The 15,023-nt window shown below is 44.9% G+C and overlaps 1 protein-coding gene across 7 annotated transcripts in view; it reads left to right on the forward strand.

The window, feature by feature from the left end:
- Window positions 1-15,023, forward strand: part of nbeal1 (neurobeachin-like 1) — a 35,382-nt gene that overhangs the window by 8,306 nt on the left and 12,053 nt on the right. For 6 of the 7 annotated variants that reach the window (XR_008572731.1, XM_054790378.1, XM_054790362.1 and 3 more), the window contains exons 3-30: window positions 197-288; window positions 2,131-2,292; window positions 2,417-2,498; window positions 2,629-2,756; window positions 2,866-2,948; window positions 3,489-3,574; window positions 4,573-4,939; window positions 5,113-5,219; window positions 5,726-5,812; window positions 7,125-7,208; window positions 7,527-7,625; window positions 7,751-8,322; window positions 8,645-8,777; window positions 9,743-9,862; window positions 10,024-10,333; window positions 10,420-10,505; window positions 10,585-10,674; window positions 10,760-10,937; window positions 11,050-11,183; window positions 11,782-11,941; window positions 12,030-12,132; window positions 12,209-12,368; window positions 12,915-13,073; window positions 13,189-13,348; window positions 13,429-13,517; window positions 13,690-14,295; window positions 14,380-14,555; window positions 14,671-14,959. Coding sequence is in view for 6 of the 7 variants with exons in the window: in XM_054790378.1 (XP_054646353.1) it covers window positions 197-288; window positions 2,131-2,292; window positions 2,417-2,498; window positions 2,629-2,756; window positions 2,866-2,948; window positions 3,489-3,574; window positions 4,573-4,939; window positions 5,113-5,219; window positions 5,726-5,812; window positions 7,125-7,208; window positions 7,527-7,625; window positions 7,751-8,322; window positions 8,645-8,777; window positions 9,743-9,862; window positions 10,024-10,333; window positions 10,420-10,505; window positions 10,585-10,674; window positions 10,760-10,937; window positions 11,050-11,183; window positions 11,782-11,941; window positions 12,030-12,132; window positions 12,209-12,368; window positions 12,915-13,073; window positions 13,189-13,348; window positions 13,429-13,517; window positions 13,690-14,295; window positions 14,380-14,555; window positions 14,671-14,959 (4,902 nt within the window). In the remaining variant the exon portion in view is untranslated. The remainder of the gene's footprint in view (window positions 1-196; window positions 289-2,130; window positions 2,293-2,416; window positions 2,499-2,628; window positions 2,757-2,865; window positions 2,949-3,488; window positions 3,575-4,572; window positions 4,940-5,112; window positions 5,220-5,725; window positions 5,813-7,124; window positions 7,209-7,526; window positions 7,626-7,750; window positions 8,323-8,644; window positions 8,778-9,742; window positions 9,863-10,023; window positions 10,334-10,419; window positions 10,506-10,584; window positions 10,675-10,759; window positions 10,938-11,049; window positions 11,184-11,781; window positions 11,942-12,029; window positions 12,133-12,208; window positions 12,369-12,914; window positions 13,074-13,188; window positions 13,349-13,428; window positions 13,518-13,689; window positions 14,296-14,379; window positions 14,556-14,670; window positions 14,960-15,023) is intronic. The other variant, XM_054790401.1, reaches the window with a different exon arrangement.

Consider the following 15,023-nt stretch of genomic DNA (forward strand, 5'->3'; position numbering starts at 1 on the left):
TATATTTCTTAACATTTCAACACTTTTATTATGTCAGAGGACGTTGCTGACTGCACTCATGATTAAGTGTTTTTGTCTATTTGATACAAAATGACAAATAGAAAACATTTACAGACACAACTGTTTAATGAAGACATTATAAGCACTTACAAATGTTTCTCATCATCATTTAACCTCTCTTCTCTTCACTTCTCAGAGGGACCCAGACTACTTGAAGCTATGGCTGGAGAGTTTCATCAGCTCCTATGACCGATGCCTTGATGTGGATTTTGAAAAGCTACCATCAAGGTACAAGTGACTCTAATCAGATGTTTTTTTTATAGTTATTTCCTCTTCTGCCCTCCTCCCCAAAGTTCAAAACACAGACACTAATGACTTCTTTGTCACTGTTGTCACCTCTCTGTATCCACTCAAAATATGAAACGATGTTAGTTGTTAGGCGTAACTAACACCAACAAATAACTAACACCAACAAAACTATCTGGTATGTGCAGTAGTCTGAACACTCCCCAGTGGCAAAGCTCTTGGGGTGGACAAGTTTCGTCCTGAGTTCCTCAAGGCTCTGGATGTTGACGGTCTGTCTTGGCTGACACGGCTCTCCAACATTGCGTGGAAGTTGGGAACAGTACCTCTGGATTGGCAGACCAGGGTGGTGGTCCCGCTTTTTCAAGAAGGGTGAACGGAGGGTGTGTTCCAACTATAGGAGGATCACACTCCTCAGTCTCCCTGGGAAAGTTTATTCCAGGGTGCTAGAGAGAAGGGTACGACCGTCAAACCTCTGCTACAGGAGGTGCAATGTGGTTTTCGTCCCGGTCGCAGAGCACAAGACCAGCTCGACACCCTTACAAGGGTGTTGGAGGGAACTTGGGAGTTTGCCCAACTGGTCTACATGTGCTTTGTGGACTGGAAAAGGCATTCGACCGTGTCCCTTGTGGTGTCCTTTGGGGGGTGCTCCGGGAGTACGGCACTGGTGGCACACTACTATGTGCCGTTCGGTCCTTGTACAACCGGAGCAGGAGCCTGTTTCACATTGCCAGCAGTTAAGTCGACCCTGTTTCCGGTGAACTTTGAGCTCCACCAAGGCTGCCCTTTGTCACCGATTCTGTTCATGATTTCCATAGACAGAACTTCTAGGCACAGCCAAGGCGTCGAGAGTCCAGTTTGGGGGCCTTAAGATGTGGTCTGGATAGCCTGTGACCTTCAGCGTTTACTGGGGCTGTTCGCGGCTGAGTGAGAGACACCTCCAAATACGAGGCCGTGGTTCTCAGTCGAAAAAGGGTGCATTGCACCCTCTAGGTCGAGAGTGAGGTCTTGCCCCAGGTGGAGAAATTCAAGTATCTCGGGGTCTTGTTCACAAGTGAGGGAAGGTTGGAGCGTGAGGTCGACAGGTGGATCGGGGCAGCGTCTGCAGTAATGCGGTCGCTGTACCGCTCCGTCGTGGTGAATAGGGAGCTGAGCCGGAAGGCAAAGCTCTCAATTTACCGGTTGATCTATGTTCACACCCTCACCTATGGTCATGAGCTTTGGGTCTTCACCAAAATAATGAGATCGCAGATAAAAGCGTCTGAAATTAGTTTCCTCTGTAGGGTGGCTGGACTCATCCTAAGAGATAGTGTGAGGGGCTAAGAGTAGAGCCGCTGCTCCTTCACATCAAAAGGAGCCAGTTGAGGTGGCTCGGGCATGAAGTCTGGATGCCTCCTGGACGCCTCCCTGGTGAGGTGTTCCGGGCATGCCCAGCTGGGAGAAGGCCCCGGGGCAGACTGAGGACAAGTTGGAGGGATTATGTCTCACAGCTGACCTGGGAATGCCTTGGTGTCCTCCTGGTGGAACTGGAAGAGATGGCTGGGGACCGGGAAGTCTGGACTTTCCTCCTGAGATTGCTGCCCCCCCGACCCGGACCCGGATAAACAGAAAAAAATGGATGGATGGAAAGTTATGCCTATTTTTTTTTTTTTTTTGAAGTTGTCTGTCACTACTGAACCTTTCTACAAAGAAACACAAAGTTGCTTCTCTGCCTGATCATTCTTGTATAAACAGGCCTTAGATCCAATATTGAACTTTAGGATAGACTGGTGCAACAAAGGAATGTTTCATTTTGGGGACCCTGAATCTGTGTTCTTGTATGTGCAGGCCAGAGGAGCCCCCGCCAGTATTGAGCCTCCTACCAGACAACATCCTGCAGGTTTTGCGCCACCAGCTGCTGCAGTGCGTCCAAAAAGCCTCTGACGGCCTGGAGCCTGAGCAGCAAAACCTGGCACTGCTGCTACTCAAGTTCCTCATCATTGTATGCAGGTCAGGACAACAAACATATCTTATTACACACTGGTAACATCATTTAAAAGGTCATAGATGTCCTATGAAGTCTTTGTTTTCTATGCAGTGATGCTTTGTTTGTGTGTCCAATTCTTTCCAAAAGGAACCTGTCTAACGTGGAGGAGATAGGCACTTGCTCCTACATCAACCACATCATTGCCATGACGACACTTTATATTCAACAGGTCTGACTTGTTCTTCCTTTTGCTTTGGAAACATGAGGTTGGGTGGCTGTACCTAGTGTTTTGCTAGATGAGTTTAGAAATCTACTGTATTGTAAAAGAGGTTTAAATTTAATTCTGTGTGCTCTTCCAGCTGAAGAGCAAGACCAAAGAGAAGGAGTTGGTGGACCAGAGCCAAGCAGAGGAGTTTGTCCGTCACGCACTGGCATTCTGCGAGAGCCTGTACGACCCTTATTGCAACTGGAGGCTTCGAATATGCGGGTAATAGCATACAGCAGATACTGTCACTAAGCACTGAAGTGCAGTGTGCCACTGGAGCATCTGTGCCATTGTTTCAATTCTTGTGACCGACCTGCATTTTTACCTCTAGGGAGCAGCTGGGCACAGTCGAGAGGAGTAGGCAGAAGTACAAAGCAGCTCCGCTCACTGTGGAATTTGTTCCCTTCTTTTACCGTAAGTTTCTCATGTTCAGCTCCTGCTTGTCATCCTATTCATGTTTCTACTCCTGCACAGCAAAATCCATTACATACAGTATCTCTTTTTAAGTGGTATGTTACAATTTAGCTGATTGCACTCCGCTGTCCTCGTCGTGTTTGCCAGCCGTTCGGATGAGATCATAATAAACACTCTCCAACACTGGCGGCCACTTAAAACAAGTCCTCTCTTGTATTTTTATGTTTCTGTGCCCACTGTGTGGCTATAGCGCTTTGATGCCAGCCATAATGCCACCTGGCAGCAAGCATGTAACTGTGCTTTATTTACCAAACTTCCAAAATTTTAATTTACAATCTGAAGAGTCATAACATAAACTTCTTTATGGACAATTCCAAGACATCACAGCTCTTCTGCCCAACCAGAAATGTTGCCAGATAAGTTAATGGATGATCTGGGACCACCTTGACTGCTTGTCTGTTTTGTGCACATTGTGTGCTCGCTGTGTGCAATTTAGCGTCCACTAATGCACACATTTGTCTGTATTTGTCATCTTTTTAGAGTGTTTTCAAGAGAGTGAACATCTGAAGGAGAGTCTAAAATGTTGTCTACTGCACCTTTTTGGTGCCATAGTAGCGGGTGACCAGGTAAGGCCCCCCCTGTTCCCTCAGACCCTTAATGAAGTTGTTTTAATGAAATTACCATAAATTTCAGTAGCTCTTTCTTTGGCAGGAGCCAATTACGAGCTATCAGTGCACTCACAACAAGCTTGTCAACCCATTAGAAATTGCTGGAGTCCGTATATACAGTATGTCAGTATAACACTGTAACAGTGTGACTCATGGTGTCATCTTACAAATAACAAACTCATCACACAGCAACTAAACATTCAAAAGGTATACCTAATAAATATATAAATATGTACTAGTATGTGTTGGAGAAAAAAAAACTCTTTTTTAAAGTTTTCCAATAATGCATTGCATCTGAGCAATGCATTCATTGGGGTGCTGCAATGACGTCAGCCTCCCTCTGGGTTTTGGGCTCCTCTGGCTCCCTCTGTTGGACAGAGACAGCATTGTAACGCTATCCATTTTCTATGCTGCTTGTCCTCCAATGAAATGCTTTGCTCAAACAAAATGCATTATGGAAAATTTTTTGTGTGTGTATTTATAGGTATACCTTTTGAGTGTTAAGTTGTTGTGTGATGAGTTTAGTGTTTTATGTAAGATGACACGGTGAGTCAGACTGTGTAATGACCTCCTGTAATTTCCAATGGGTTGACAAGCTCGTCGTGAGTTTTTTCATAGCTCATGATTGGCTCCTGTCAAATGAAGAGCTGCCTTGCCCTCACGGACCCGTGTGCACCACGATATGCCACCGGCTTATACACCGGTGCAGCTTATATATGTACAAATCCGTTTTTTCCTATACATTTAGTGGGTGCGGCTTATACACCGGAATTTAGTCATCAGGCATGCAGATTTTCTACCAAAACACAAGACAAGGATAAAATACTGATGATCCAGTATCCTAAACACGCTTATACATATTCATATTATAAATATTGAAAGTGCAAGGATATACAGGGAAAACATAATGCAGCATAATTTTACAATGATTTTACCTTCCCTCATCCGTCTGGCAGAAGAATGCTGTACTTGCCATCTCTCCAGCCACTATGGAGGTTTTGATGCGTGTGCTGGTGGACTGCTCCATGGGCAGCTGCTCCTCAGAGCAGGGCGAAGATTGGGACAGTGAGGCCCCCGACCGGAAGGCTTGTCTGACTCTGGGATGTGTGAGGGTGGTGGTGCAGTGCCTCCTGGCCGCTAGTTCTGACCAGCGGCAAGTGGAAATAGCCTCTGTGCTAGAAAACTACTTCAAGCTGCTCAACTCAGACCCAGCAGCTGTGGTTGCTGCCCAACAGCAACAGCAGCAGCAAGCCAAAGGTCGAGTGCCAACACTGGGCCGACACTGGGAAAGCCGCTTTGTGGCTTTGCAAGTGCACATGCTAGGTATGGCATTTGTCTAATTTCATTTTATTTTAATATCATTATTGGATTGCATATTGAAACTACTGATTAGGTTTGTAGAATATTCATACTTTCATGACTAAATACTTTTCCCCTTCACTCATGTTCTGTGCCTGGTTTTTGTTTACCTGTCCCTGTCTCTCACTGTCCTACAGACACAATGAGGGACATGTTCCTGTGTTCAGACAGACCAGTTCTACAAGCCATCTTCCTCAACAGTAATTGCTTTGAGCATTTGATACGACTGCTACAGAATAGCAAGGTAATTATACATGACTTGCAGATTATAGACAGTAACCTTATGTCTCATTTGAGGAACAGTTTCTTATCACCTAGGATATAGATACTGAAGCGGTTTCCCTTATGTTGAGGTTAACACAGACAAGCTTATTCTTTTTAGTCGCAAAAATGTAAAATGCAATACCTGGGGCTCTGGTCTGCAACATTTCTTTTGTTCTTGTAGATCTTGACCTATGTAAGCATACTGCACTGTTTGTCGTTGTTAGGTATTTTTGAAACTTTGAGTGTAAGAAAAAGCCTTGTGCACACCATGCATGGTAACTCTACAGCTCGGCTGGATCACCTTCACTCCTCCACACGTTGACCCTGACTGTGGGTCAGGTCTTCTCACCTTTCACCCGCCGCTCTACTCACAACATCCTTCCTCCCCCTGCACCGACCTTTGTCCCTTCCTCTCTCCCGGTCTCTCTCCCTCTCTCTCAACGCCGCCACATGCTATGTTGACGTCTTGCCTGTTGTGTGTGTCAGCTGGTTAACGCTAGGTGCACGGCGGCAGACAAGGACCAGAAAGATATAACCAACAACAGGTTACTGACAGGAGAGAGAGACACTCAGGTACAGCAGAGAAAGTCCCACATCACCCTACGCCCTCATTCACCATCCATCATCTCCCTTTACCTCACCAGAGACAATTTGGCCACTCCACAGCAAGACCTTCACCTTCCCAGAATAATGAATTTATTGAGCTTTAAGCATGAAAAACCTATACCTCTCTTAGAGCATCAACAAGAAGACATACAACACTTAAGTGAGCCACTATCCTTGGTTCAACTCTTTGTCCTGGCCTCATTGGCAGAGCTATCTTTTAAAGACATAATCCCTCCATTGATCGAGATACTGTGAAGACTGGTGGATGGACCTCCATTTGGCCAACTACATCAATGTCCCTTTGTTTTGGCTAAGCTGTAAACTGATGCAGGGGCACATGCTGCGTCATGATTGGCTGTGTTTGGGTTATTTCTATGTTTACCAGTTCAATGACCAAATGTAGCTACATAGCCATTTGCCATATAGAAAAACAAAACAAAACAACAAATGCAAAATTGACTAAAATGATGACTATTTTGATAGCAAATCTCAAACCTTGCTGAGGAGTGACCTCTATGCTTCCCATGCTGCTTTGCCAACCCCACTTAATTAAATGCATTTTTCAAGTTTCTTCTCTCCGTTTACCCATCGTCTTGGTTTTCCTCAGCATATTATGGGTTTTACTGGAATGCTTTTACGTTGGAGTGGTGTTTGTCCTCCCAGAGTTCAGGGGTGTGAGGGGATCTGGGCTCAGTGATCTCAAGTGTGACATTTTCCACACAGTCCCACTCCAGCTGGTCCAAGACTCAGCTTCATGTTTTATTCTCATGACACATTAGGAGCAGGACAAAGCTGGATGGTGAAGTGTTGTTTTTTATGGTTTTGCTTCTGGGGTGTGGGTTGCATGTGTTCTATGTGTTTTGTGTGAGAAACAAGCTTCCTTTGCAATTGGCTGCGTGTATCCATTTTGTGTGTGGAGGTGGGTTTTTTTTTTATTTCCTCTGTATGACCAAGTAAGCTCCCTGCTCTTGTCAGATCTCATGCTGCCATCTTCGTGGATTGTCTTTTTCAACCCGCAACAAAGACACTACGTCTTTTCAGAATAACATCTGCAGTACACACTTTGATCCCTGTGGCTACTGCAGTTAGAGTTCTAAACATTGCTGTTTTGCACACACTTGGATCAAACAGCAAGCCATCTTCTTTTGTTTTATAAATTTCTTTTAGCTTGTATATGCGTGGCTTTAAATTATTATGCATGCTTTTATATGGTATAAAAATATATATCAAATAACAATGGCTGCTAGTATTGTTCAAGTGACAGTTGATTTTCTTTTAGGTGTTCCAAGGACGATTGGACTCCCTTGCTGTAGCAACCATAAAGGCCCTGACAACAGTGATGCATAAATCACCAGCTGCAAAGGTAAAGGCATCATGTAATCATCTATATCGCTCTATATGCATATACAAATTGCTGATGGATTGAAGGAATTTGTTGTTTCATATTCAGTTGAAATAACTTTATAGAGCGAGCACAGAACGCTCTCACGTGGGTTTACTCTGGGTGCTCCCGCTTCCTTGTTAGGTTCATTGAAGACTCTAAATTGCCCATAGGTGTGAACGTGAGTGAATGTTTTTTTGCAGTATATGTGCCCTATGATGACTAGCAACCACTCTCCCCAAAGTCAGCTGAACAGGATATGAGGTAGAAGCAATCACATTATTTTCTACCACCCCACAGGAGGTGTTCAAAGAGAGGATTGGTTACAATCACTTGTACGAGGTCCTCGTCTCGCTCGGCCAGCCATCTCGACACCTGCTGAAAGAGCTGATGAACATGGTGATGACGTGTTGTTGTCTTTTGTCATTTGGTTTATTCCTATAGGTTGTGTGATAGGCTTACTATAGTTTTCTTGTTTGCTGAATGTTCCTAAATCTATTGTGTGTGTTTGGATGTATTTGTAGGCAGTGGAGGGTGAGCACACCTCAGTGGGTCTCTTGGGAATCAGCAACGTGGAGCCTTTGCTGCTGCTGGTACAGTGGCTGCCAGAATTGGATTCATCCGAGTTACAGATTTTTGCTGCTGACTGGCTCTGCCGCCTAAGCTGCCTCAACCGTCAGACGCGTGCTACATGTGTCAATGCCGCCATGGTCATGCGTGCGCTGGCTGTCCTGGAGTGCCACCAGCGGCTACACAGAACTTGTGCAGAGAGCCTTTTGGGATTGGTGGGCTCGCTAGGCTCCCAGTCACTGAGCGCCAGGGATCTCCTTGAGCTGCTCCACTTGCTCAGGCCTCCAGAGTCAAGCCAAGCTCACCCCTATGTGGGTCCGGTCCTGAAAGCTCTCTTAGCCATGGTACGTAAGCAGGGGCTGGAAAGTGCCATGGTATACTTTGATCTGTCGCCCAGCATGGCAGGCATTGCCGTTCCAATCGTGCAGCGCTGGCCAGGCTCTGCCTTCAGCTTCCTGGCCTGGTTGTCCCTGGACCAGGATCAGTTGGGTCCACTCAGCAAAGACAAGAGGAAGCAGCTCTACAGGTTTGTATAACAGAACATTTGAAAGCCATTATGGCATGCTAATTTAAAGGGCTGCTTACACCACACCATGTACGTGCATGTTAAGCAGTAGTAGTAATACTTGTATTGGTAGCAGTATAGGTATACTATGAGCTATACTATGAGTATACTACGATTCCTTTAATAACATTGTTGTCTGTATTTGAAACGTTTGTTTGTGTATGTGTTACTATACCCTTCATGAACATTTCCCAGACATATCAAGTTTACAGAACAATAGTTTCCTTAACACTAACTTCACAAATTTGATCGAAACCCTTTTGTCATATTTCACCCTATGCAGTTTTTTTACCTCGGGGGGCACAGGCTTTGAGGCCTTCATTAGCTCTGCGGGTGTGCTCGTGGTGGCTGTTTGCACGAAGAAAGAATATGTCACAGTCATGCTGCCTGACAACTGCTTCTGTGACTCGCTCTGGGTGAGTCCATTTTAGCGACGTGTTATTCGCATGAAATAATTTACAGTGTTTCCCACAGGGCTGCATTCTCACTTCGGGGGGCAGATGACATCATTGTCTAATTTGTATAATTAACCAATCCCATAATAATGTGTTAATGAGGAGGGCTAACAGGTAGTGTTCAGTATTAAACTCTGTAAAAGGTGTATGGAATTATTGAGCACCCTGGGGTTTCGGTCAGAGAACAGAGTCATCAGATGGACTTTGACGTGTATACACAGTGCATTACTTGAGTTAAACTCAATGTCTCCACTTTTTATATTCATATAAACTGAATATTGATATAAACAATGACAACAAATATACTTGCATATCATGTCAAACTAGTCTATCAACATGCGCAGTTTCGCCATAATGGCTATATCATCAGATGCTATTTACTAAACAAACACAGCTGTCATTCCAACAGAAATTATATCAAGACATCAATAAAACATCACTTAGAAGCCATTAAATATGTGTCTCATATCTTAAAGCGCTAACTCACATTGACAATGACTTGTGCATTGATCGTTGAAAGCGACAGAGAGAATCGCATCACCGATTGTAACACACACACACAAAAACAGATGCGGAAGAGACACTTTCAAAGTAAAAGGTTAGAAAATTAGAGTCTGTCCCATAAACATAGAGAATTCTTAAAATGTAGCGTCAAATCAATCTGCGACGGTTAATTTGGGGCGGACTGCCATAAATAAATGAATATATGGAAACACTGCTATACACAGCAGCTATAGTCATAAAATATTAAACAGCTGTAATCATTTATGATCTCTTAATTAGAAATATGTAAACTAAGAGAAATTTTAATGCCAAAGATTGTCTACACTGTTAATAATGTCTGGTGTTGAGAGAATCAGCACACATTGGCAGCTAGGCAGTGTAAGGTTAAATGGGTCTAACGCTGATGGAATTTCTGTCAACAGCACAGCATTGGTGTGGTGCACATACCAGGAAAGAGGCCATTTGGACAGAGTCTTGTCTACATTTATGTGGACGGACAGCAGAAGCTGTCTGCCCCCCTCAAGTACCCCACAATGACCGAGGTATAACCATCACTCACAATATCTAAAATCAGCAACTTCTAATAAGAACAATGTGTGGTTAATGTATGATGCTATGTATTAATGAATGTGGAGCGCAAATGGACCTTTTGTAAGATGTACAGTAGTTTACACCACTCATGTCTCCTCTGTCCCACCTACAGCCCTTTACCTCCTGTTGCATCGGCTCAGCAGGCCACCGGACCACTACTCCTCCACCTTCTCAGATCCCAGACCCCCCCTTCTCGTCAGCCACCACACCCAGCACACGCTCCTCGTTGGGTGGCATCCTTTCTCCTCAGACCTGGGGAGGACTGCTGAGTGGAAAGCCTGAGTCTGTGACTAAGCTCATCTCAGCAGGGACCCAGGACAGCGAGTGGGGAAGCCCCACATCTCTGCAGGGTCAGTTGGGGAGTGTTATGGTGTTCCATGAAGCCCTGCAGCCCAACCACATTAAAGCCATCTGTAGTGCTGGTAAGCAGAGAGAGATGATGTAGCGATGGAGAAATGAAAAAAATAAGAATAAGATGCAATTACCTAACATGAATATTTCTACACAGGTCCGAATTGCATCTCCCCTTTGAAAGTCCAGGAAGCAGAACTCGGTGACCTTTCAAGCAAACTGCTACTACATTACTCACCAAAGGTGTTATTTTTCTTCAAACTTCTAAAAACATCAAGCATCATGTCCCACCTAACCTTAAACATGATGCTTTTGCCACCAGGCTTGTCAAAACCCAATCTGTCTCGATCTGTCCCCCAATAAGCTGCACGGGCGCCTGACTGGGAAGAAAGTTGTTAACTGGGACATAAAGGTTGGACTGGAATATCACAGTAATTCTCTCACACAATCATTCTGTGCTTGGAATCTAATATGCTGTATATTTTACCTTTTGGCAGGATATGATCAATTGTGTAGGTGGGTTGCCAGTAGTCTTCCCTATACTAGAGCAGTTGGCTCTTGTGACCCCTGATCAGCAGCCCAGTGATGCTTCAACGGGGTCAGATTTCATCACCCCAGATGTGACCACTCCAGCTGACGGCGAGTGGGTCATCCTCCCATCTAACAGGGCGTCAGGTCTGTTTTGTGTCACCCTGCAAATACATTTATTTTTGATTGAAATATGAGACCAAGCACAGTGTGTTAACAAGCAGGGTGTGAAATGTTTTTCTTTGTTATCTTGTATCAGAAGCACGCCTCGAGAAGAATCTGGTGGCCACTTTCCTGTTGGTGCTAAAGCATTTTCTGCAGAGGCATGCAATAAACCAGGAGAATCTGCTCCACTCGCATGGTGTTGGTACACTGGGAGCCCTGCTGCAGAAGGTGTCTCTTTTGACGCTCATTTTGCACATGAATGATAATGATGGCAATTTGGGCTTTAGTAAAGAATGTTGACACTCTCGGTAAATTTCAAGTTCATGTGTGATCAAAACATGACTAGCATCAAGTGAAAAGTCACTATGGCTGAATAACTGTCTCCACTTGTCTTGTGGGTGTTGGTGTACTAAGCCACCTGTTTCCATTCATACTCAAAAGCGGATTATATGATATTTACTTTGAGACAAGAGGAATTAATAGATGGACTGATCTGAAATTGAGAGGTGTGTACCAAAATGCAAAATCAAAATTCCTCCTATCTGGAGCTTCCGGCTTCCTTTGCATCTGTTATACTTGTTTCCTCAGTGCCATACGGAAACAAGGGGTGTTAGAAAGAGAAATAGAACTGAATCAGCATTGAGCTGCAGATTGAAATGCCAAATAGATGCTGAGGGTAAATTCACCACACCCTCATCATAATACTAAATCTTCAAATAACACATTTGCGTCATCATGTTAATGTGTTTATGATGCGAGGATACAGTTCGGGGTTAGTTCTGCATTTATATACGCAGCGTATCCTAACTATGCTGTGTATTTTCAGCTTCCTGCAGGTCACGTTGATGTCAGTGTCCTTGTGGCTATGCAGCTGCTGATAGAGCAGGTCACCTACGAGAAGAATCAGGCTCTACTGCAACAGCTTCATACACATCTGCTGTTCAACTTCAACATCTGGAATAAAGGGGATTTCCCTTTACGAATAGGTGAGAAAAGATCATAAATCAGCAAACCAATTTAAATTAGCTGTTTGGGACATTCCACGTGACTCTTTTTGTTTTTGTCCTTTTAAAGGTCATATACTGTATATGTCTACTGTCATCAAAGACAACAGGAAGCAGTTCCGGAAAAAATATGGAGTGAGATTTATTTTGGACATCATACGCCTGTATTATGGGTGAGAAACAGTGCCTTAACATTGCGGTCCGCCAGGTTTTCTCTGGCAGAACATCAAACTCAGCTCTTGACTTCAGGAAAAACAGTAATAAAGACTGTGACCTGAGTGAGGATGACATTCGGACCATCCGGATGTCTCTCTGCGGCCTTGTCAAGTACTACATCAGCAAGGGCATGTCACAGGAAGAGATGCACAGCATTATGGGATATATTGCTGCCATCGGGGACGAGGACCAGGTGAGGGCACATACTGGAACTGAAACATTAAATATGAACAAGTTTAATTCATTATTTTATTAGTATATTAATTTATTCAGTTTTAAATCATCATCATTATGGTGTGCTGCAGGTTTTGCATTCTCAAACATACTACTATATAACAAGGAAGTGGCAATGCTGAGCTAATGTGATGACCTTTCCTCGCATAATTTTCTGGTTCCCCACGAGAATTACTGCAGCAGTGCCTGTGCAGGAACTTACTGGCTCATTTCCCGCCAGGCATCCTTTTTCTCTCCTTCCTGATTTAATATTTTGAGGCATTATTCACTCTGTCAGCGAAAAACTTGCTGCATGTGTTAATTTCAATATATATCAACAAACATTTGACAAATAATGATTCTAAGCCCCATACAATGACATTTTGCACAGCTAGATTTAAATGCATACAAAAAATACTCCTCAAAATAAGGATTTACATTGCCAAGTCTGGGACATGAATATTTTGGTAGGCATAAATAATTTACATTTATCAATGAAAACTGTGTTTTTTTTTGTGTGGTGAAGATTTGTGGGCTGTTGGAGATGTTACTCAGCCTCCTTCAGAGCAGTCCATCCAGAGACCAACTCTTCCTGCTCCTCTTTGAGCCCGGAGCTGCTGACTCTTGTTACGCTCTTCTGCTCAACAGCAAACACTCAGACCGCATCAGAGAGCTTGTCTTCAAGGTGAGCTGCAGCTCCACCTGAAAAACAAACATTTACCAGCGTGCGTCTTGTAACTTACTCAAGTCGCTCTAAAAAATTGTGACAGTTTTGCATATTTGTCCCTACCTGTGCGCAGCTGTTTGAGCGCATGTTGCGATGTGACCGCGTCTATGAGAAAAACAAGCAGCGTTTGAGGTTGAGGGAGGCAGGTTACAGCGGCCTGTCGCTGCTCTTCTCTGATCTTCACATAACGCCGTCGCTCGTTCGCTGTGTTCTCAACCAGGTCCTCCACACAGGTCAGCCGAATAGTGGTCATCTTTGATCTAGGAAACACTCAAGATAGTGTAATGGGCATGTACTTGCTTATAATTTACAGATCAACTGGTGAACTACAAGGACTTGATGGCATTGGTTCAGCTAACTCATCGATCAGGACCCAGCGTACGGCTCATTGTCTGCAAGAGGGTGAGAATACACCCGCATGCTTAAACTTGCTGCTGTTTGCCTTGTTTTTTTACCCGTCAACTCATTCATTAATTAAGTTAGGTAAAGCCCTTAAACACACACACTCCAAAAGACGCAAGGAGGCCTACCCCGAAGAGTTTCAAGAACTTTCAATATATCTTTTCGTGTTTAGGTGTACCAGCTGCTACAGTCCCAACAAGACGCTGCTAACCAGATCTCAAGGCAGCAGTGCTGGCAGGACACTCTGACACGACTGTACTTGCGAGGGGAAGGCTCATCGCAATCACGAAATGCAGACAACGTCAGCACCTGCAGCTTGGATTTAAACCGACCCAGTGGAAGTATTAATAACCGTCTAGAGTTGCCGCTAGATCGTAGAACGAGGGTGGGCAGTGCTGGCCGCTTGGACCGCTCGGAGGACGACTGGCTCAGCATCGGCGACACTCGCTCTGTGGACAGCTTGGAGAACGGCGATGTCATCTCACTGCTGGACACTCCGTCATCCTCCGCTTCTACTGAGCCACAAGCCCAAGTCAAGCCCTGGGTGGTAGGAAAATCCGGGGGCTTAACGCTGGATCTCTCTCACCTGCAAACCTACGAGGGATTGGAGAGTGGCAGCCAGACACCCGGCAGCATGCCCAGCACGCCCTCACCACTGGAGACGTCAAAGCCTTTTCCATCGAACTCTGGAAGTTTAGATGCAAATGCCTCACTGACTGAAGACACCTTCCTCTTCAGTGACAACCTTTCACTGGGAGAGTCCTTCAATAACACGGAGGTGAGATGGAGGGATCACAAAATAAGGAATTAAAAATTTGAGGTTTCTAAAACCCATTTTCATTTCTCTGTTGTTGCTGCCCAGCGAGCTGAGGAGGAACTGTGCAGCATGTTGCTGGAGATAGTGTTGTGTGTCATGTGGCGTGGAGTTGAAGGCTCTGACGATTCGGCCTGGCTGGAGCGTGGCCAGGTCTTTTCAGCTCTCACGAAGCTGGGCACGGCAAACGAGCTGCTGCTTCCTGTTGACCAAATCAAACTCAGGTCTGCCCTCTATCTGAGCAGAACTCCATGTGGCATGAGAACTGGTTAAATGCTTCCAAAGACAGCCTTGATAACGGTTTCCACTGTCCCCTCCCTTCTATATGCCGTCTTTCAGTCTCATGGAACGTATGTTGGAATGGGCGGTGAGTGACAATCGCGAGGCATCCGCTGCCACGTTGCCTCAACACACGGAGAATGCGGTCCGTCTGCTTCACATGGTACAAGACTTCCTGCAGGCTGAGGGCCTGATCAACCCAGCGCTGTGGACAGAGAAGGTACTGGAAGAGTCGGTGACGCTGATGGACTGCCTCATGGTGTGGTACTCTGCTGGTACCCAGTGGTTCCAGCTCTCCCAAGTTGGACTGAGACTGCTGCTGGGCTTCATGGCTCAAGAGGACTCAGAGGTGAAACTGTGATAACCAAGTATTTTGTTGTCCTTATGTCGTTTCAGCACTAATTGCAACAGTT

Source organism: Dunckerocampus dactyliophorus, chromosome 1 (genome assembly GCF_027744805.1).
Source record: "Dunckerocampus dactyliophorus isolate RoL2022-P2 chromosome 1, RoL_Ddac_1.1, whole genome shotgun sequence".
Classification (NCBI taxonomy): Eukaryota; Metazoa; Chordata; class Actinopteri; order Syngnathiformes; family Syngnathidae; genus Dunckerocampus; species Dunckerocampus dactyliophorus.